At 33.8% G+C, this 25,433-nt stretch overlaps 1 protein-coding gene across 1 annotated transcript in view; it reads left to right on the top strand.

Moving 5' to 3' along the window:
* The first annotated feature begins 2,202 nt into the window (after positions 1-2,202).
* LOC100572035 overlaps positions 2,203-25,433 on the top strand; it is a 136,612-nt gene continuing 113,381 nt past the window's right edge. Inside the window, exon 1 of the mRNA XM_029486604.1 lies at positions 2,203-3,037. Within this exon, the coding sequence (XP_029342464.1) occupies positions 2,843-3,037 (195 nt within the window). The 5' untranslated portion in view covers positions 2,203-2,842. The remainder of the gene's footprint in view (positions 3,038-25,433) is intronic.

The following is a 25,433-nucleotide window of genomic DNA, read 5'->3' as shown; positions in this document are numbered from 1 at the left end:
AATATTAAAATAATATAATACATAGGCACTCGTAAATATAAATATTATTCGATATATTGTTAGTACATAATATTATTTTATGAGTACAATAGGTACATTAGGCACCAACACAATGATATTTATATTTTATTGTAATACCTATGTTATAACTTTTAACGTTTTTATAATACTTATAATAAAATATTTTACATTAAATTGTTTGTTTTATTAATGTCTATATTGTTCAATTAAAATAATTATAACAATTTGCTCCAACAACCAAAACCTGCTCAAATTCCTAATAATAATAACTAGTTGTCAATTCATTGATTAGTTATAGTTAATACTGTATAATAGGTAAGTTTTACATTGTCTATAGACTATAGTACTAAGGTTGTATTTGTATACTTATATAGTTTTATTTGTATATAATTTAAATAATATTAAAACAGACAAAATTTGTTAAACAGGGCCCACCGTTATACATTCACTTATTTCAATGTATAAATTATACAGAACACAAAAATTATTTTTGTATGCATTTCGTATTATCCATTAAATTACTCTGTAGTTTGGTATAAAATTCAGAGAATTAAGTAATTATTTTGCATTTTACTTTTAAAAATAGATATTTGACTTCCAAGAAATATTAAAGATATTCATAAGCCTTTATTTGAAAATTATTATTATTATCTATTACAATTAATATTCATAGGAATTCGATAAAATAATGTAACTTTGCTTTTAATAATTTATCTCTTCCATTAATTATTATAGCATTTGGAAGTTAATACATATAAACATACATACATTCGTGACTCATACATAATATACATACATACATACATAAACATTGATACATAAACATACTGGTAGTCTACAAAAATATCTACAGTGAAATTTTCAAAAATCAAAATGGTACCTGGTTTCCAGGACCCACGTTCCATAAAATCACAAATTGATTAAAAAGTATCTAAATGGAATAAAAGGAAATCCTGTAACATAAGTTAACCTTCCAGTCAATCGCTATAAAACATCTTATATATTGTGAATACCTCTAAAATATATACGAACAACGTCAACAAATAAAATAAAAAATGAATATTAATATGCAAACAATTTTTTAAATATATTATAATGCCTGGAGTATAAAAATAATGAAAGAAGTACTTATTAAACATTTTTCAAATATTTATTATTGATCTTTATAAATGCTATGTGTTAATTATTTGATTTTTGTTTCTGAAAACCAGAAATTGTATTCTGGTTGTAAACATAAAGTCATAAAGACAACATTGAACATGAACGTCATGTTCGATTTTGGACAATATTTTACCACGGACATGTTTGATCTCAGAGAATCGTACCCCCGAAAATTTTATCGTGGACATTTTCACCAAAATCCAACGTACTACTCACCTACATATAAACGAATACTTAATAACAGTTTAAATATATAATAACAACATTAAAACACAAATATGAAACGTATATTTGAGTCTGTTGATTTTAATATTATACTTAATTGCAATATTATGTAAGCAGTAAAACAAACTTTAACCTGACATTAACTAATACAACTTAAGGAATTAGCCCCAATTCCACATTTTGCGATAGCAACCTACATAAATGAAAAAAAAATGTATTGGAGTTGAACTCTATAACGATTAACGATTGATGTTGGTTTAGATTCGAAATGCAGGTGCCATGTACCTGGCACATAATTATACCTACATGATTTTCTCTAAATCTTGTATTCATCAGTGTAAAGTCAGTATTTAAAAGATTTCGAATGATGCAAGAAAAATCGATCATCCCACGTGGGTATTGCGTCATATTATATGCGTATGCTACAGATCGTCCCTCGTCAATGGAAATACAACTGCGTAGGCACCTAGACCTACCTGCGATGTGTGCGCTCCAAAAAATTCGTCTCCATATAAATCCCACTCCGAAAACACCGCCTCACTAAGCACTGTAGTAACTATTACAGTAGCTGTAATAATAATATGATATTATTATGTTCCGACGGAGTGTGCGCGTTTCGCGTTCGACGCATCACACCGAAATACAATCCTTCAATTACGAGCTCGTAAAAAAAAAAAATTAAAAAATAATACACCAATAACAATAATAACAAAACGGGAGATAAAAAAAAATTCGTATAATAATAATATCATAGGGGCGTCGTGTTTTATACCCATATCTATATATACATATATATATGTATACGTAAAGTATTATACAATATGCAACACGTACGAAATAATAATAATAATAACAACATAATAGCCGTCTGGCCGGCGTTCGTCTCGTGGGCGGTCGGTCGCGGCGGCGGTGGCGTTCGGTAGTGGCGACGGCGGCGGCGGCGGCGTGCTTACAGCTGCTGCTGCTGCTGCGGGCCGACGAAACCAGTTTTTCGAGTGGGAGAAACGGATCCGGCGGCGGCCGTACGCAAATACGACCTAACGTCGCGTGCCTGCGCGTGTGTAACGTAAAAACCCGTGTGTAAATCGTCGACCGGTCGCCGCTGCGTCAGTGCGCGTCCGTCTATCGTGTGCGGTTCGCGAGTCTTAACTCGGCGTACGTCTGCTGTTTGGCACCGGTGTCGTAGTGCGCTCTCCGTGCGATCCGTCGCGACGTTTTTCGCGTGTGCGTGTTCGTTCATTATAATTTTCACCGTCGTCGTTGTCCCTTAATAATCGCAATATTATATATTGCTTTCCGTCCGAGGACACCCGCTGCACCGACCCCCCCCCCACCAACGTGCCATCGTCGTATCCGCCGGTGCCGTTTCGTATCCGCAGTCGTCTTCGCGCGGTGCGGCTCTGTCCGTATTCATCTATGTACGGCTAAGGAGCAAATGGCCGCCGAGTGGCCGACCTTAGCCGTCGTTGTTGTGCTCGCGTGCCTCCTGTTGCCGACCGGCGGCGACGGCGTCCGACCGCGGGACGACGACGGTCAGCAGCAGCCCTCGTGGTGCCAGAAAGAAGAATGCAAGTGCGAGCAGGACGACGAAAACCGCTTGACCGTGAAGTGCGCGTTTTCCGGCGAAAAGGTTAGCATTTCAGTCGAATACCACGAGTACATTACATTTAGCTAGACCATAAGATACAAAATATATTCCACTGTATAGCTCGAGCTAGTAGGCAGTAGCCGGTGTCTGGTGGGTAGGCCGAGGTCCGAGAGCTCCTACGATATATTATATAATATATGATTTACCTAACTAATATCAGTCCTTAGTCACTTATTTGTCATTATTTCTTTAAGCTTCCAAGATGGTAGGTAGACGGATGTAGCCATGTAGGTAGGTGCGTGCCGCACTTCGGGAGGAAAGGGCATATGGGTGGACAGCGTGATTGAAATTTCGTTGGATGCTTGGGGGTCAGCAAAGTGGGGCAACTGTCCCCTCAGATATTTAACTGAGTGAGTAATAGTGTCCTTTTAGCTTATAGATTTTTAGTTTTACCTCAGCCCCTTCAAGAATTTACCCCAGAATAGCCCAGATTACGCCTATGGTTGGAGTTGAAATAATATATTATACATTATGTACTCGTGGATAGTGACTCAAAAACATTTCTGTCGAAGATCGTCGTGAATCGATCAGTGCAGGCGATAACAACCAGTGATTCAAAAAATATCGATGTCAACTGTTTATATACCACAACTAGGTATATCGTATAAAATGATAACAATATGAAAGGTGGTCGCCTCGGCGAAAATACCCCTGATGTTGGGAAGGACGTGGATTTTTGGAATCTCACTATGGATTTTGACGGACGGAAAAATTCGAAATGTTGTCACCGAAATCCATTAAGGTAGACTTGCGCAGTCCGACCGTGGTAAACACAGTCAAAGTGACCGCTGACTATTTTGTTCACGGTACCTACTAACTACGTGCAGGGATTTTCCGTCAACCAGTCTTATATTCAACGTTTGTAACTCCCGATTTTCCGGAGTCTCCACCATCTCATTCTCTATTTAACAGTTTTCACGTTTTTAACATGTGCGTGTGAGTAGCTGCTATACATGTACGCCTAGTGTTGTGTTGTGCCACCAAACCTTGGCCGTGGATCTCGATTTATAACAGAATGTATTTGTGTCGCCGTTTGCTAGTGTGTGATTCAATCGATTGTATGGTACAGGCGAAAAACGAGTCTTTACCTCTTGCTGCAGGACAGTTTTCGGAGGATTCTTCGCTGGGTGATGTGTCAAGATCGAAAGCACAAATTCACAAGTATTATTAATATGTATTAAGTAGCAGTGAAAAGGGGGGGGACATAATGAGCATTTGCCTAGGGTCCAGGATTGGGAAGGGTCCCGCCTTTAAAGTTAGAGGCCTAAAGTTAGGACTCCAAAAACTTTATTCGCTCAGGGTCCCCAGAAAAAACCTTTCACTGTTGTCGGAAATTCGGAATGAATAATTTATTACGACTTGATGTCTGTTATTTAGACATTAGAATATATTTTATTTATTACTTATCATAATAAATACGTTCAAAAAATTAGAGCAGAACCTTAGATAGTAAAAACAATCACGTAACGAGCAGATTTTTATTATAGCAGCATAACACTACAGATTATAATATTATGTAAATATCAAGTATTACCATGCATTATCAATTGGCACTTGGTACAAGGTACAACCCTTTTTGAGAATATACACGATTTAAAAAAAGACTAGATTGGATAGTAATTTGGATATTGTAATATCATGTGTGAAGACGTGTTTTACAAATTACAATACATGTATGACGAAAAATTGACGACGACATTGCAAGATTCTGCGACTAATTCCAATTTATAACATAGGGGTTCCCAATATTGTGACATAGTCTACTCATCTAAATCTTGATATTATGTGACCCGGTGGCCGGTGTCGTCTTTTTAAATGACTAAATTTATCTCATTCCAATGGCTCGCTACATGACACTGTTGATTCACGTTACTTGTATTTCGTGCCTAGCCTGTTTTGTTAATAAAATGAACAATGCATGTAGGACGTAGGTATTGGTGAATCCAGAAACCCATCTTGGAACGACGTTATCATTCTGACGGATGTAAATCCAAATAATTGGTCAAGGTTTTTTATTATTAGGTATTATAATATATTCTCGACTACTACTAGGCGGCGACAGCGACGGTGACGGTTAGGTTATATTATTATCATTATCATTATCATGTGAGGGCGAGTGTGATATTCGATATGTATAATATTATTATTATAATTATATTATAATCTCGACGGTCAACGTGACCACTAAATCGCGGTTTCCTCAACTCCCTCGAACTTCCTGTCCAAGCCACAGACGATCGCGCACGTCACTCCGAAAGCCGTAAGCTTACTTAGACAACACGGACATCTGTTGGACGGGCATTGCGGGTGGGCGGGTATCGTACACCGATCGTAAGCGCACACCGCACATGATGCAGTATAATCTCGTATTACTATCGTGATAGTGAATTATACGACGTTTTGTAGACCGCGATTTGCATCGATCGCGCCGGGAAATCGTTCACCGGTTACTGCAGATCGCCGGTATAATAACAATATTATTATTAATATAAACGATTTTAATGGGTACCGAATCGAATGGCAAGTGATCCGATACAACTGCAGTTGTATAGTCGCCGGATTACTCGTATCCCTTATATTATTATTGACGTACGTCTGCTGCAGTACGACTGTGTGTAGTCATACCACTATTACAATGCTCGGTGATTAATTCGACACCGGTTTAGACTTGGGCCGCAGAGGTCATTCATGCGTGTGTGTGTGTGTGTGTTCGCGTGTAGATTTATATTGTTGTTACAACGTCCGAGCGGCACCGATCGCGGTGTATCCCGGTCGCCCCGCAAATGGGTAACCGCTACGAAATTATATAATATATTATTATAATATACACGCGACCGTTGTGTTCTTGATAAGCGCTAATTGATTTGATCTGTCTGACCAGATTCTCGTACCTACGTATATGCGGCGCTGCTATTTAGGCGAATGAATTGTTCGGCCGTTGCGATAAATCACTATCATCGTCAAGTTCGTAATTTGAATTATGCCTCGTCAATATACCGACAGCACGTACATTGTACGCCCACTGCGAAATATTATGTCTCTTGTCCGCGGAGAACCAGCATATATATGGATAATTAACCGCTAATAAATTAAGACAGAAATCCGAGAGGGTCTAAACGCACTCCGTAACACGGTTGTATCCTTAACAATCAATCTAGGATTAAAAAATATTTGTCCTAAATAATACACTTTCCTACTTGAGGTCAATACTTGGAAGATAAAAATAAATATTTTGAAAATTAAGATACCAATATAAACTAGACAGCATATTGATTCAGTACTAATCGCTACAAATCAATACGGTGTATAGCCTGTAGTTGATAGTTTGGTTCACCTATCAATTTGAAATGTTTGTAATATTATTATTATATTTCTAAAAACAATATGGACACTCGATATTTTTGTTTAATCTTCATACATTTATTTCCTCTGTTTGGGTATAATATATTTTATGCTCAAGGTGTAAGACACATGACGAAGTTGAGTCAAACGCCTTCAGTTGATATTCAGATTCAAGATATATTTTGTAATTTAGATTTGAATATTTTGTCGAAACTGCAGTATATTTAATTGTACCTCATAATATTTCTTTTTATATTTAACGTAAATATCAAATAAAATATGCAATTAAAATATGTGAAAGATCACATTATGCCGGAACTATTGAACGCCATGGATTTTAAAACGAATATGGTTATAAACTCGATCATATAATTGCAAGCATCATGGTAATCATATGATGGCATTGAATATTAAATATGTGTGCCCTGTCAATTCATATTATAATAGTTCTCATTAAAAATCAAATTAATTTTAGAGGTAGGTACTATGTATTACTATTCATATTCTATGCAAAGTTTATGATGCAGTCGTAATGACTTCTAACATAAATTGTTGCATTAAAATAAATGTTTCACACATCATAATATATTCTTTATCGGTATATGTGTTAATTGTTAAACATAAAAATATAATTTTTCATTTCAATAATTTACATCAGCTGTCGTTAACCGTGAACTTCGTTTTGAAAGCCGTAATGACAATTCGTCAATATCTAATATGTATATATATTTTTTAATACCATATTGCAAACGGACAAGGTCTGACTTGTTTACTTGACATTGAAACAATAATTGTTAATTGCGAAGCTAATTAAAGTTGTAATTTTTTCTAATATTAAGTACTTACAGGTAGATACTTTGTTGTTAAATGTTTGTTTTTAAACGAATACCTAAAATGTGTATTTTATCTTATGACGCGTATCTGCAGAGGCATTCCTAGTTAAATCCGATTCATATTAACGACGTAAGTTTGAGACGCGTAGTAATTTCAGTACAATAATATATTAATATATGACATTATATTATAGAATTGTGTTATTTGTATTAATATCATAATATTATAATAGGCACCTTTTATCAAAATATTAATATATTATATCCATCATCTTCTCTGTACCTAACTACTATTTATTCATATATCATATTGTTGTAATATTATGAATCGAATAACTTTGAATGAAAAAAAACACGCTGTGTAGGTACTATAAAATCAGAAGTAACGTTTGACTGAATTTGATAGAATTTAGTATTATTATAATAACTCGATTGTAGGTATAGCGAATATTGCCTGGACTTTCGAGTCAAAACTGCTATCCAAACACTGATATTGTCTTACTGTTGATATTATGATCACATGGAACCCACGAGATTGCGTTCTGGGAGGGAAAAACAATGATAAAATAACATAAAATTCCCAGATGAGCTATGTGGGGGAGGGGAGGGGAGCATCATATATTTTACCGGGAGCCGGTAGCCGAATGGTAAAGCATAATATTATTATTTCACTTTATACAAAAACCGTGAGGCTGATACAATATTATATAATAATATGTTATAGGCATTTAAATAATATTATTCATACTAGTCATTATTTTATCAGTATAAGAAATCATTATCTCGAAAAGTATTAATTACGTTTTTGAATTTTGTTTTCATTATTTAATTTCAGTATACGAAATAACATTTTCCAAAAAACGTCAATAATACTTTTCGAGATAATGAATGCTTACTATTAAAATAATCACCCAGAATGAAATACACGCAGTTCAGTGTACGATTCACGTTAGAATTGAATTGTGCGTGTGATTAATACACAAAGACGACAAAGTGTATAATGATAATAATATAAACTACATTGAGACGAACGACGAAGACGGTGTTGTAGCAGTAGCCGTTTACCGACGGAATCGTTTAAAACACATTACATGTACCTATCTAAAGTAAATAATATATGTATATATATAATAAAATAACAAAACTAGTTTGATAAGAGCCGGACATTGCACCTGATATACGACCGTGTACGATAATATACAGAGTGCCTGTTGTGCAGTACAAACTTTGAGAACTAGCCAATTTGAATGGATTTGAAAACTTACTTTACGTATGTATAGGTTTTAAGGGACAGGGTACCTGCTTATAATCTTTCAATCTTCGTAAACTCATTCCTTTTTCGATTTGTTGTCTCCAAAACCTATAAAAATAGTGGTTTTGAAGACACGTCATGCCGATGCCTGAAAGTCTATATAACTTGATAAAATTATCATTCTCAAAGTCTATACAGACAGTACAACCTCAAATATAGTCTACCCATAGTGATATTATATCAATTTATATTACAATACCTATACCTATAAATATAATATAACAATTTATTATCAATCATGATATTTAAATGTGATCAGCCGATGCGTGTAACCATCTAGTCGGCACCCCTCGTCGGTCGCTATATTATATAAATATCATACGATATATATATATATATATACACCGCGCGCACATCGCGACCGAAGCTAGACGAAAACGAGTAAACGACCGACGGCGTATCACACTCTATTATTATTCATACAATATATTACAATGTATACATTATAATATTATTATGTATGCGCGTGTACTGAGCGCATAATAATAATATGTTGACCGCGACTAAGGGACATCGTTATTATTTGTACGGTTCGACTTATTGACTTCAACGATTTTTTTTAAATATACATATTCGAATATTAAAATCGTAGACGCGACCGTGTATATACAGACTGGTTTTAATAGCTCCATAAAACCGTCATTACAACGGGTTGGGTATACGTCGCGCACACCCGGCGTTGTGTTAGATATAATATATATATATATATATATATATCCCGAAGCGTCCGGCGGCAGACGATCATTGTATATAATATTATACTACGGAGTGTAAACGGATTCAATCGTTTCGGCTTGTCTGTATAATGTTATACAGGAGGAGGCGATTGTCGTTTGAAAACACTAAACACGCATCGGCGGAGGTATTTAAAATGTATATTAATATACATGCGTATACGACTCGCGGTAAAATATGTTATTATCAACTTGTCGATTTCCCCGGACGCGGACGCTAGGTAGTCTCGTGAGGTCTCGTGAGGTCGCCGACTTTCAATATTATTATTATTCGAAAAAACGACCGGGTCCGGTTTCGACAGAGAAAAAAGCAGATAATATTATACGATGCAAAATACACTGATTCCGGAAAAAAGATAGTTACTATCGTCTTCGTGTTTAAACAATATTTTAGGTATTATTTTGCTCGTAATTCCTATGCACCATTAATGATAGGTAAGTTTTGTAGTTGATTGAATTTGCACAAAATGCGTTTCACGTTATAGTCGAGTTTAAGAAACCGTAGGTATAACAACTAACAAGACAATATCAATCAGAGTCTCATAACAATTATTACTCAACTATTATCTTACTTATGGATAACTAATGTGCTATAACCATCTAATGGTTGTCTCAGATGACAAATTTTTATATTTAAAAAAAAAAACTGCTAAATTCATTATTATAATATGATTATCGTCAGATTTGATATTTTTTCGTCGCTTTTATGCTTGAATAGCGTTCGTTTTATTCGACAATTATTACGTTTATTTCTCAGAATGGTCTTCTTGTCTCTGCAGTGCTTTTAATATCGTTCGAGACTTCAAAAAATAACGCCCTTTCCTGGAAAATCTTTAATGGCAAATTTTGACTTTGCGAAACGTTTACAATGTCATGTGTATAATAATATAGTCTAACCCGCGAGATCTTCCCGTATAATAAACTACCGATGAACGACTGTGATGTCTATTTCCATGTCGCACACATACGCATTTTACTTCTACTACCATATATATTATAAGTACGACCATATAATATATTGCATTATACTGTAGCATAAATGTATAATATAACATAATATATATCTTTTCGCATGCCTTTGCCGCGAAATCCTTTACCGACTCCTTTTCTCTCCGTCCGCTTATCGACGTGATTTATGCGTTTTTCTCGTTTAAAATACTATATAATATCATATAATATGTTTTTTTCCGACGACGGTGTATTATAATAATAATAATAATAATAATATATTCTAAGCGGAGCGAGTGGAGGCTGTTTTCAACATGTAAGTGCCATGTATAGATATTATTAAATATATATATAAGAATAATATTCTCTTTGTATAGGACGGTAAAGTTATTTGTCATTTTTTTAACGTAGGTTTCTATGATATTTTCAAGCTATTCGTGTGACTTTTTCAGTTTTTACGAATGTATTATATTATATTACACGTCCTGACGAGACGTCGTCAACTCGACGGCGGATTATGAACACGAACACCGCCACGGCATAACGCCGAACCTACATTATAAATAGTATATATATATATAAACACAGGTCGATTCACCAATAACTCCCATTTTATCCTTAAACAATGCATTTAATCAAATTATAATTTTTGAACTCATAAATTAGGGATTAAATATTTTGAAATGCATACATGTAATATTGACGGCGAGTACTCTGTGGTGAAACAATTTTTTTCAACAAAAACCATTTTTTTAAATTGTTTAATCAAGTATATTTTTTTTTTAATGTTGATGCATCTAAATCAAAATGTATTGATTCGTCGATTTATTAAACTTTGTGTACTAATTTATCATAATATTATGGTCCTTAATACCTAATGGTTTTATTTAAAAAGAAATATAAAATAGTTGTAATTTTTATTCTATTACTTGTTATTAATAAGATTGTACTCGGAAAATGTTTACAAAATACAAAATGTTATTAGTGTAATATTAATTAACTATTATACTGAAAGTAACCTAACATGTCGCTGACACTCTATACCTTCTAAATCTAATATCGTAGGCTATTATTTCTACATCAGGTTTAATAACGAATCAGCAACAAGTCGTTCGAATTTTGTTTTAGATAAAACAATATTTTCACTATGTATAGTATGAAATGTTTTGCATTCTAAAAAAAAGCGAATATGCATTCTATATTCTAATATACAATATAAATTTATATTTATAGGTAGGTAGGTACTGTACACCTAATACAATGTTTGCTCCGGTTTGCTCATTGTTTATGGCTACAATTATTTATTATTTAAAAGCGTAATTTGTTTTTAAAAGTATTTCTTCGTAGAGACACTTAAACACAACTTAATTTCTTTAATTATAGCATTAATGTTTATACTTATCAATTATCTGCGCCCGTTTAATGTGTTCTAAATGGTTCAATCATAATTATGTGTAATAAATATATTATATTTTATAGACTATGGACTAGGTATGGTATATGGTATTTATATATTATATTATATTATATTAAATATACAACCTGTCGTTAGAATATATTAATCATCGTAAATGTACCTACATTGTTTTTTTCTTTTTGATAAAACGCATTGCTCTTATAGTGACTAATCATATTATTATATAATAACATATTTTATAACAAATAATTTCCGTATACAAAATTATTATTATAACACGTTTTTAGAATATAAAAAACTCGTTAAAATACTAACTTATTTTAATGTATGAATAATTATGGCATTGGTGTTGGTACTTATAGGAAATTTGAGGTTTTTGTAATACACAAATACTCCGAGAATCAACAAAAGCACAACTAAATAATTGTTTTAAATGAATCAAAATTATTAATAATTTATAAGCTGCAGTTTTAAATTCATTTTTTTAGATGTTTTAATATTTTCTATACTTAGTTATATAGTTATATTTTAATTGAAATTACTCCTATGTACTTAATCCAATGGTGTTATCAAACTTATAGTTGTCTAACATCCTTTGAGTTGTCTATAGTGGCTGAATAGTTGCTGGATTAATACTAATTAAATGTCTTTTTTAGTAATGTTTAAACATTAAACAAATAATTAACACAATAATATACATTTTAAAATAAATGTTGTTTTCTATGCATAATTTCATATTTCGTGTTTTTTGTATATTTTTTAGTTCCCTAAAAAGCGAATCAAAGTTTGTAGGTACATACATGACTACAGCTATTGGCTTATGTTTACAAATGATATTAAATAACCATTTACTGGTCTTATAGTATTTTAGTGTTAATTTATTGTGAATAAATACAAAACGCAATCAATATTTAATATCCGTTTTAATACATATGCATGCGTTATAAAATTATGTACATTAATTATTTGTTAGGTAATTGTGTAAAAAAATGCAAAGTTCCCATATTTGTGAACAGAATAGCTATTGTTCTAAGCACATCCAAATATAATAATAATATTATGTAGTACCTGTGTATATGTTATTTTTCCGATAAAAAATATGTCTCTAGTCTCTACCTACAGTAGGCATCTATATTATCAATTTTTTTTTTCGGCGTCAACAGAAATCAATATAATTATTTTTGAATCTGTTACTCCCAATAATTATTCCTCGCAATTTGCAGATATAACACGACTACAATCAAATTTTCCAAAAAATAGTGTCGTGACTTAAAAACGGCAGTCTTGGCGGAGACACCAATATATAAGTAATATATTTTATTGGCTATATTTTTAGTCCGTGAAATCGCGTAGGTATTATATATATATATATATTACGCGTCGGAGGCCGTGCTTAAGTCGTACAATGTCGACTATAAATACACCGCAGCCCGGTGGCAATCGTCAGCAGAATAAAATATATATTAAATATCATCTGGTTGTCATGGTGGTGTATCCACAGAATAAAGTTATATAATATTACGATTAAACATATTATAGAATTCCTATACGGAGGATATGTGTATTGGTATTCACCCTATAGGGTGATTTCTAAGCAACCGAGTGTGGTACCTATATATTTTAAATTATGCATGTATTAAAATTTTGATTTTTTATGTATTCCAAGCTCCCCAATCATGCGGTGGATACAAACATTTTTACAACGAGTAGGCAACTAATATTAATTGCGTATAATATGCGAATATCATACTGTTAACTTTGATTTACCGAAAAAAAAACAGCTTCAATGCTTGAGAAATCACTTTACAGAAATATTAGAACGGATTCACTTATGGTCTGGTCGCAGCAATGTTGCGGTGATATATATATTTATACACAACTGCAGGGACGACGGTAGGCACGGAGAACCGCATAATTTTAGGAGACCCTGCCACAGTGCTCGACTTCCGTTCTCATATGGACACACGAACGAAATAGTTTTTCTCCGACGCGCCATACATACTGTATACGAAACACGGGTGGTGTATAATATATATAAGATCACGGACCGTAAACAAAAACTGACGTAAAAATTCCTTTGTGTTGGGGTCTAGTAGTGTATGTACTGCAGTACCTATATACAGTATACTGCTTATACAGTTATACACCGAGCTCAGTCGGAAGTTTGAATCGACGACACGTCGGCCACCGGCGGAGGTCACGGTGCTTTATTAATTAAACGGATTAAAAAATTTAAATCGTACATATTATATTATGTACACGAGCAAGTCAAGTGTAAAGTTAGTTGAGCAGAAGTGTTTTTTTTTTTTATGCAACGATCAGCAGTGTGTCATGTATATATACTATACACCCATATATATATATACGTACAATGAATACCATATACTTATCTAAGCAAACGTTTCCTTATATTATAATCGTACCTATTTAAATTACAATAATTTCGCAAAAAAAAACGCTGATCCGCGTAAGTTAAAACAGGGGGGGTCTTTACTGCAGCTTTACTGCTTTAGGGGCAAGGTCTCCAAATTTCAATCACTATTTGCGCCTATGCGTGGATCGGTTACGATTATAGCATATAGTATGCAGGATTATATCGGGATGATCTGACAACTTTTGAACATCAGGCACATTTATCGAAATTCCCTATGAATATAATACGACAGCTTTTCGTGAAAAATTCTGTACCTATATCATTATCGTTTGAATAACATATACTGTATTAATGTCCATATACAAACTATAATAAACTAGTCCACTATAAACTCACGGCCATACAATAGTTACCTGTTTAATTTTATTATTGATCAATCGACCGTTTTTTCGTTCGTTGTATTCCAACAAGGCCTATATAGTCTCGATAATATCGAATAGCACGAGTACCTATATATTATATTATTATTTGTATGATAATTATTATTATTGCGTCATTAGATATTATAAAGCATTGAAAAATAGCTCGTTGTCGCCGTCGTTGTAATATCTGTCTGTGATTTTTCTTCTATAAATATGACGAGCGCGTATCTTATGCGACGATTGGTCACGGTATGTATTTATACAATATAATAATATGGTTCTTTGTGTGTGCGCGCGTGCGTGTGTCTCTCATAGTTGTTGTCGTCGTATAATATAATATACATATAGGCTGGAGGAAAAAAAAAATGTCGTAAACAACGATTTATAATATATTATTATTACTATTGTATACGTTTTTGTGACACATGGTCACGTACACGCCGAGTGTCAAAACACGCCGGGGCGCATGGTTATAGGTTGGGCGAACGAGGGTGGTGAGTAAAAGAGAAGACTATAACATACGCAACGACGACGAATAATGTATATTATACAGAACCAGACCATGCCGGTTTCTATAATTATAATAGACGGAGGGTGAGACACCGAGACGTCAAGTGAGAACGAGAATTCTTATCTTTTTTTCCATCTGTATGAAAGGCATTTTTTTCGTAAATATATTATGTGGATTTTTTTTTTGAAATTTTCGACAGTATGAGAGACTTGAACCACTAGATCAATAAACACATAATTCCATAAACACATAAACACGACACCTCCTCCTCACTCCTTCCCCAAAATACTGCTATTCTCGCAGACACTAAAACTAGTGTTCATTTGTATGCTAATATACATGGCACCTGAAAATATTATAGTTTAAAGTGTCATCAGTGGAGAAACTAGAAGTAAGTTAAAAAATATTATATTCGAATTGATTATTTTGAAATTTTCTTTGGTTAAACTGACACTTCCGCCGAAATACCGACCTTTATTTTTAATAAGCTGTGCTCTTTAAACGAGCTGCATACTTTTTCTGTGTACAAAATGAACCAATACGTAGATAGACATAAGCATCTTGTTCAAAAGTTTGGATTAGAAGAGTGCTGTTGCGGCGTACCGTTGAAAAACGTGGGCCGTGGTCCAATATGTGACCTAATCGTACCCAAATATTATTATTATTATATAAAGACCGTTTCCAAAAACGCTGATGCAGAACAAATCGTCTCGTGACGTAGCTATAGTTGTCACTGTCTCTTGGGTACCCGAGAGGGAGAAAAAAGTGTATACCGCCGCCGTATTATTATTATATTTTTATAAGGACTACGGACCCGATGGCACGTGGACCACCGCCACCGCAGCGGCTAAAAGTGGAATCCGTGAGGAATATCGCCGCGATGCGTACCACAATATATGATACGTACGATATATATAAATATATATGGACGGGCATCTCATAGTCGTTTGGTTTTTTGATATCTCCTCTCGCGCAGACCGGAAATGGCGCGACGGGTCGGTGGCGGCGGCGTCGGGTTCGATGATGAAAAAAAAAATGTCCGTTTTATTGTCGTCGCGGACGAGCGAGCGTCCCGGAGACGGATATTTTCCTTTTCTTAACGGGTTTATTATAATATCATAATATGATAATAATAATAATAACGTAGATCGGGATAAAAATAAAGAAATGTCACATTTTTATCGGTTTTATCCGAACGCCTTTTGTGATGCTGCATCGGCATCGCAAACCGTCGAAAGCATATATATTATTATATGTATTTTGTATGTATTATATGTGCGCGTTTTGGCCGTTTTTGTATTATTATTGGGATTTTTATACATACGCTTATATATTATATTATACATGTACGTGTGTGTAATAATATTATAATAAAAAAAAAATATATTAAATATAATGTCTAATATATATGTGCACGCAGTTTTCTGCGAGCTCCGCATTGTTATACAGATTTCCGTTACCGATCGGAGTTTATTTTTTATTTTTATAGATCGGTCAACCAAAAAGTATTGTATGCAAGTCAAAGTTAATAAAAAAAATATGTATATATTATTATATATGAATTTAAAACGATGCATACGATTTCCTTCGCATAACGTTCTATTGTACAAAGTCACAAAGATATAATATCATTATAATAATATGATATTATATATATATATAAGTTCCGAGTGGGCTACACCTCCTTTAAAATTTATAATATATAAAATTAACCTACCTTAAAAAATGTATATGTATAAAATATAGCGGGTTCGTTGGGATTTGCTCGATATTCATAGTGTTATGCATGTAATTGACAGCGACAGTGAAAATGGATTTTTATTTTTTAATTTTTTATCGAGACTGGTAAATGTTTTTTTTCCCGATTTTATTCTCTGTTATGTGATTATCCATGGGCAATATTCAAACTGGTTAATATATTATATTTATATTTCTAGACATCATTACAAGATGAAAATGATTTAAACATTAAAAACAAAAAATAAAACACATACGAATTGATGCCATCGATGGTCAAGGTTAGGTGGTCATCGAAAATCTATTTAGTGAAAACTTTTTATTTCATTCGAAAAATATACACTTTTTTGCTGACTATAATTAGCTCGTTATTATTAAGACACATGATTTTCTAATTACAATAGTGCACATATTTTATTACGCTACAAAACGTTTCGTTTATACTTTCAAAACTTTTCAGATGCGTTTTATTGATTAGTTATTTTTATCATATTATTATGCATTATGCTTGCATGCGTGAAAAAAAAAAAATTAATAACATCATTTATGATTCGAAAATAATGAAAGGTGATAGAATATATTGTGGTAATACTATTTTTACTAATCACTTCGCACTATATTTTTTAGCGAATTAAAAAACAAAATAATGACTACCGCACACTATAGCTAGTATGGAGTATTGACATTTAATGCGTTTACAACATCAGTGAGTAATAATAATTATGACTTACGATTATTCCTAATCTGAGTAGAAAAAAATGCATTCATTGCTAACTTAGGATGTAACTACCGAAGTATACGTATTTATCTATACGCTATACATAACTAGTGTCACTATAATAATATGTACATATATACTACTTGTATGTTTTCCGAATTCGATTTTATTGAAGTCATTTTTTGCTGGTTTGATATTTTATATTTTGCTATGAACAATATTATTTCATTACATAACGTGCATAATATTAAATCACAACTAAAATATCAAATTAAAATAACGACAATATTATAATATAGCAAAGTAAAAGGAAATTGACGACCCGTGTGAATTAGTCTACGCGCAACGGGTTATTTTGAATTTCGATTTTGGACGGAATCTGCTATACTAAGTTGCATATTAAAATGAGTTTCTAGGAAATAAAAAATAAATAAAACTGCAGTAATAGTATACATAACTAATATGAAATTATGTGTGGAGGATCACAAAGCAGATGTGCAGTAGTTCGTATATAAATATATAATGTGCGTATTCTAAAATGAAAAAAAAAACACTCCCCTTATTAGTGCAGGCCTATGTTGTATTATAAATTACAATATTATATATTATTATCCTTGTCCACGAAGAAAACGAAGTAGAGGTACCTACTATATACGCGTAAGTTTCGGTCTGATAACTTAAGTATATTATATTGTTTTAAATGATTTCGTATTGGTTTACGTGCAACGGAATACACCACTCCCCCCACATAACGGAAATCAACATCGATAAATAACCTCGAAACAAATGACATTATTCATTACTATTGTAACTAGTTTTCATAAAAAATAAAATAAATAATGAATAAAATATGTTGGCATTTTAAATCGCATTTACACGCGTATGCCTATCACTATATTATTACAATATAAGGGCTACCTGAAGGTTAGGCTGGCGATCCGCTTTGTTACTCATATATCGGTCATTGATGATTTCGTGGAAATATTTACTGTGCATTTTTGTATACAAACTGGAGTATAATATTCTATTATAAGGGGAGACTAAACTATCTGTATTTTACTTAAACGCCTATTGTTGAGTGGTTTCAAAAACGTTATGTTCAATTACCCTCTAATATACAATTATAATAAAATTATTAACCCAACCTAACCTTTTTTTTTAGGGAGGGGGGATTTGGTAGCTCTTATAATGTTTTGATCAAAATGTAACGTATATATTGGAACAAACCATCACATTATCATGTACATCACGTCTATATAAAAGGAGTACCTACTATATAATCTAATTTACAAAATATATGATTGGGTACACATAGTAATAATAATATGGTGAGTGCGTTATTCGCGTTACACACGTTTCTGCACATTGTGTGATCAAGGCATAGCGCGTTTCATTAAATTTGACGCATAATAATGTTTATATTATTATTATTATATTTCACAGTCGTGTCCAACGTCACTGTAGTGAGTCTACAGCACGATTAATGGTTACTGACATGTATTTCGTAGTGCGCGAAAGGCAAAAGTTATGGATATTAATTCACTATCGATCGCCAGTTCATTATTGTATAATATTACTCCATTATGGTGTATATTATACTGCTCAAATCGCGTGTAATATGCTACGCGCATACATGTTATATATTATGTACACACAACATAGTCGGAAAATAATTATTCTCGAAGCCCGTCCGTGGTTGTCATCGTATTAAATGCGTTCGAAATGCTACGAGAATATTATTACTATCGCTGCCGCAGTGTACGATCACGTGTTTCTAATAATTTCAATGTCATGCGTGTAACTATACTCGAGGAAGACGTCGAACCAGAAAAAAAATATTTGATATATACGTGTGTGTATACCGCATATGGTCGTAAACAAACCGGTCTCCGAGAACACTTGTTATGCCGGTCCCCGAATATTGTGCGTGTTGTTGCCTGTCGGTGCGCACGTATTTAAGACCAAAATATTCTATTGTATCTACCCCCTGTAGTAGTGCCACAACTACCGCCTGCAGATGATCCTTAAAATGTATGTAGAAAGGGATGTCCAAGGCTCAGGATTTTATGATGCAATTTTTTTTCAAAAACATATGATATGATATTAGGAAACATAAATAATATTATGAGATGTTAAATTATATTATCGTTTTATGAAAACCAATATGTATTTCAAATAATACTTGTGACATGGTTACCAAATACTAAGAGTCTAACGTACGTATTTTCGATTATTATAGTGGTCCAGTAAAAATCGATTTCGAGACAAATTCACAACTTAAAAGCCCCCCTTTCCCACTCGATGCCACGTGACTCGTGGACGTGGTCAAGATAAATACAAAACAAATTGTACACAATACATTTTACATCACACAATTTATTTTGGTTTTCGAGGCTTTACGTGGTAAAATTGAAAATTTCAAACGATGCGTCATTGCGCGACGTTGCCGTGAGTATGATATTCAATGAAAAAAAATCGGGACGGCATACAATAAAGATGATTCGGACATGACCGTACATCAGCTTCAAACAATGCCGAGTGGTCGCCAAAAACGTATGGGTTACCATTCATCACGCCATGCCGCATAATAATATTATATTTATTTCAATTTCGCACGGATGGTGAAGCAACGACAAGTAGTTTTAAATCGATTTCAAAATGTCGGTATTCAGTGATGAACCACAACTCGCGCCGGTAAACAGTGTTCCGAAATATGTAACATTTAATTAGGTATTTGAAAACAAATGATAAAACTCGTAGCTAACAACCTATACGATATAAAGTACAAATTATAATAATAATATAATAATAATAATTGTTTATTCAATGAATAAAACGGGCAAATTTCCCAATAGTACAAGTAAATAAATAAGTAAATAATAATTAAATTATTATAAAGTAATATATTATTATACTTATATTCTATAGCCCCCTCCCCCTAAATAGCCTATATAAATTCATCACGCTACGCCTATTATATATAGTGTGACAATTACATTTACTTTTTCTGTAGTTTGATGTTATATAGTCGTAAATATTATATTTCCTAAATATTATGGAATGAGCGTCCTTTGCAGTACCCGTCAAAGGTTGCCCGGTTGCTTATATAGTATCGACGTTGATCAAAAAGAGATAGCCCTGTACAAAAGATAGGACCTAAAATGCATTCTATCTTTTTCTAAAAATTTTGTTATCCTTGACCTCTGTTGTTAAACTTAACCCCTCCTCACTCTCTTTCTCTCTCGATATTAATGTGTAAATAGATGGACCGAGTTGTATACTTGTATGTTATCATTTTCTAACAAATAGATGGTACCCAGACCCTAGACCTCTCATTTGGCTTTCTGCCATCAACCCATTTCATTAAATAGGCCTATATGTCTGATGTGGAGCATACGGGATTCTGACCACGGGGGGTTATACACATTGTCATCGTCTTATCCACTAAACCCAATACAATGAGCCCTAATAATAATCCTGTCTATTATCATAGTGTTGCAAGGGATCTGCCAAGCAAAAAATATGCTTAGTATGCGAGGACAGATACATATAATATTATGTGGCAATAAGTCGCGTTTAAGTGGGATCGATAGCTGGAATTCTCAACGATACGAATGAGTTTTGTTACCCTTGAACTGTCAGATCTACGGTGAGTCGACCGTATTTATATTACAATAATGATATATTATAGTGTTATGTGTAAAAGCCAAGAAAAATAACGTAAATTGCTTATAAATCGTATTCGAATACGAACGACCGCCGCCGCTGTTTCGGACGAAATCCATCGCGCTGGATGTAATCTTGCGTACATTTTGCTATAAAATATATAATTTAAATGTGGTTATGTTAAACAGCGTAAGTGATTTAAAATAAATGTGTGCACGTCGTGTTTCAGATTTTTTTTGCTCGCAGCGCAAAGAAATAACGATTTTGACGGATATTACGTATTTACTACCCATATTATATTATTATAAGCGTTAACATGCATTGATATATACTTGTATATAGTCTTATATGAGTGATATATGACGAATGTGTATTTGGATTTTGTATTGAAAACAAACTGTGGCGGTATATTTATATATAAATTCACAGTTCACACGAAAAAATTCGTTTTTCCTTTACCTCGTCCTTATATACATACATCTCAATTACGCACCTCCTATATATACTGACGGATTGATTTGTATTCAAAGTTTTTGGAAAAATGTTTATACCAGCAAAATATATTTATATACGTCATATTGTATATTATATATATATACATTATTCATATTGTTTTATCTATATATTCTCTCTCGTTCGTTAAATTTGCGGCTGCCGGCAAATTGTGTTCATCGGTGAAAACTGAAATAAAATTGTCTCGATTATTTTCGTCACGTCCAGTTAAACGAACCTATTTATTCCAGAACTACCGTAAGTATTGCAGCACGTTCGAATTTAGTTCATGGCAAGAACAATATTTTATGTTATATAGGTTTATATACGACGTGTTTGTTGCAACAGACCGATGGTTGCAGAGACTATATTGCTCCAACAAGCCTCTTATGCACTGCCGAGGGATGAATGATAATCACCAATATCATGTGACCAACATTTTTTTTTTAGGTTTAAATGATTTTTGGTATTTTTCCATTGAAAAACATTTGTTTCTCAAAACGTTTATAAAAATCATTTTAATCGACGTATACACGCCCCTAGCCTATAGCCCCTGTCATTAGATTTGAACTTTACATTAATTATGCAGGATACTAAACCTAGATTTTGAACGAAACTAATATACAGGATAATGACGTATTGGATTTAAAAGCGCACGAGGAAGAGTAGATAATCTGATAATCGGTATAAATTTCAAGCAGTACCATCGTGGATGTACAATGTAATAACTAATAAGACATCATTGTTTGAAATTTAATATTACAATAAATAAAAATTAAACACACCCCAAACTAACCTTTTCTTGGTTGTACGTTGTACACACACTGCACATTTTGTTCATCAAATATTGAAACAAAAGCGTGTAAGCACATTTACACGTGCGTAACTATAGACGGGAGGAATGGTAGTGGACATTATTATCGCCAATATTAATAGCATATTAATATTATATATGCTATAGCGTACTCACTATCTCGTTCATATAAACGATTCAAAAGCTTACAAACACACTGTTGCAATACCATTGCAGGTTTTGAACACTCGATATTATTATTGTAATAATATTAAAAATGGACGAAAATTATTCTTTTTGGTAACATTAGGTGAGCATGTATGGTTTCGAAAATCGCGGCAACTAAGTAAATACTAAGTCTCAAACACAGCATTTTGTTGTTGTTGTTTCAAAAATGCAGTTTTGTGTACCCGCTGCAGCTATTTGAAATTAAAAAAAAAAAAACAACAATCGGCATATATATAGAGAAAAAGAGCGTAGTAAAAAAAAACTCGTCGGTCTTCGAATATAGCCGCGTCGTTATAATGCTGCAAATAACAGGTACCTAGGTATATTATTATTATACTCGTCTACAACTACACTGCAGCTATAATATTATTATATCTATATGTCCCGACGGTTTCGATTCGTATCAAATCATCCGAAACGATTTGCAGGGGCCCGTCACCGACGTGTATAATATTAGATACCTAATACGAAAATATATATAGCTGGCTGGATGATGATGCTGCTGCTTACCCGCGCGCTCCACCGCGTCTTGTCATTGGAGCCACATCACGCGGCGGATCTCTTCGCGTTCCGATGAATATCGCGACCGAAACGCGCTGGTAGGCCCGTGGTGGGTCGTTTTTTGTTTTTTTTTTTTTTGACCGGTGAAAACAAAAAACCGCAAGACAACATTATCGGACGACTGTGTTGTGCAGACACCATAATATATACTGCCGCGAAACTACGATTTTTCCGAAGACTTTAATGTTATAGGTACGCACTATATAATATTACCTATATTGTACACTGCACATATTATTATATGCTATTCAAACACTCGCCACGTATATTCAGCTGATGTCATGTTTTCAAAGTGGCGTCACACCAATAATTATCATCTCGGTTATATAATATTATTATACTACAAAATTCGATTTTAGTCCAATTATTACGTTGTATGTACTACGAATCGTTCAATGTACGTTATCATCCGCACCAACGATGGTCGTCGATGCGTTCTCTTGTAAAAAGTGTAATAAAATATCCATGTCGACAAACATATATTATTTTTCGTTATCTTCGTTACCGCTTCTGTCGTTTCTACAATATCTATATATAATATATAGCTGTGTTTGCATGAAAAAAAAATATAAAAACCGTCGTCATTTGGACGACGTGTATTTATTATCAACTTATACATTTTTTTTCTTATCGACTGTTCAAATAATATGGAACGTCCAACATCCAATTGCGTAATAGAGGACTCATGAGCTTTTATTTTTACCCGCACGAAGTTGAAATACTTTGGTAACTTTCAACTGTGGTAAGATTACCTATATATTTTTGTGATACTCCGTGATAAACATTTTGTTTTTTTAGTTATGATAACTATATTATATATAATATAATATTATATTACAGTGTGGTAAAATATTTATTTATTTTTGAATAATTTCCTAGTTCAGTTTTGTTTGTTTTCTTTAATTCTTAACAACCAATAAAAGATCCGGATATATTTACTACTACTACACACACCCACACACAAAATATATTATATGTATGTGGGTCATATATATTCGGTCTGCCGCAGCTGCAACGACGACGGACTGACGGGCGACCCAAAAGCTGTTTGTTCAAAATGGTATGGCGTGCATTGTTCGCGGAGCATTTATATATGTATATATATATATTAATTAACGTCCCGCCGGGACCACGGTAGCGTTCTGGGATTGACAGACTTTATTATAATATATACGGCGCAAACGAATATTTATATATATATATATATATATAAAAAAAAAAAAGAAAAACGAAAAAAAAGGCCTCCCCTGCAGTCTCCCTTTGTATTCAACACGCTCTTCGTCGCCCGTAGGTATATTATATACTTGTGTTTATGCGCCACGAGCGTTTCGTTCTCGCTTTTGCGCGAATTTTCACCGCTCGCTATAAGAGAGAACGCTGCTCGGCTTTACTTTTTACACTTTTACACGCTACATTTATATAATAATAATAATATATAAATTACATACACAAACAACGCACGCGGGTCTTGTTCCTACATAATAATAATAATATAATACAAACAGAGACGATGCGGTGTACCGCAAACCAGGCGCTCATCATATCGTATAGGCAGCGCGTAGTATTATATCACTTGTAAAAACAACGAACACGCGGATATAGGTGGTACGCGTCACATTGTTGTTGTTATAATGTCTGTGATATTATATTATGTACCTATTATAATGCGAAGTGTATAGCAGAGTGATGCGCTGCACAGGGGATTGTCCGTTTGTACCGTAATCATTTCCGACTATATACGAGGGCCACTCGAGTCTCTCACCGCGCTCGTACATACAGTGCCGCGTATATATTATATTATAATATAGTAATAACACAATATACGCATGTATATTATATTATGTATATACGCGTACTTGCACCCCCCTCACACGTGCCTCGAGTGTCTCCTATTACCGTCGCGCGCGCACACACATAGATGACAAAGTTTCGCAGCCCCTCCGAACCGCGCGATATTCTCCTGTACACCTGCCTACACACACGCGCAGTCGTTATTTATATTTGTGCATCGCCTGTGCAATTATTATAATATTGTACGCCGCGTGTACGACAGAGACGGGCGAACGAGGGCAAATATTAATATAACATAATAATATATATTATATACGCGTATCGTGTATCTGCGGTGTCTGCAATATGTATAGCCGATATTATATGCAAATGCGATTCGGAGCAATAATAATATTATTATCATCACAGTTATTATTGTGCCTCCGCTGTTGTTGTACCCACGTCGTGGTCATGATATCGTCGCGTCTGTTTAGACAACGAAACGTGCCCCCACGTGAGT

The sequence above is a fragment of the Acyrthosiphon pisum genome, chromosome A1 (assembly GCF_005508785.2).
Source record: "Acyrthosiphon pisum isolate AL4f chromosome A1, pea_aphid_22Mar2018_4r6ur, whole genome shotgun sequence".
In the NCBI taxonomy this organism is placed as follows: domain Eukaryota; kingdom Metazoa; phylum Arthropoda; class Insecta; order Hemiptera; family Aphididae; genus Acyrthosiphon; species Acyrthosiphon pisum.
The sequence above is the reverse complement of the archived record's forward strand: the minus strand, read 5'-3'. Positions and strand labels throughout refer to the sequence as shown.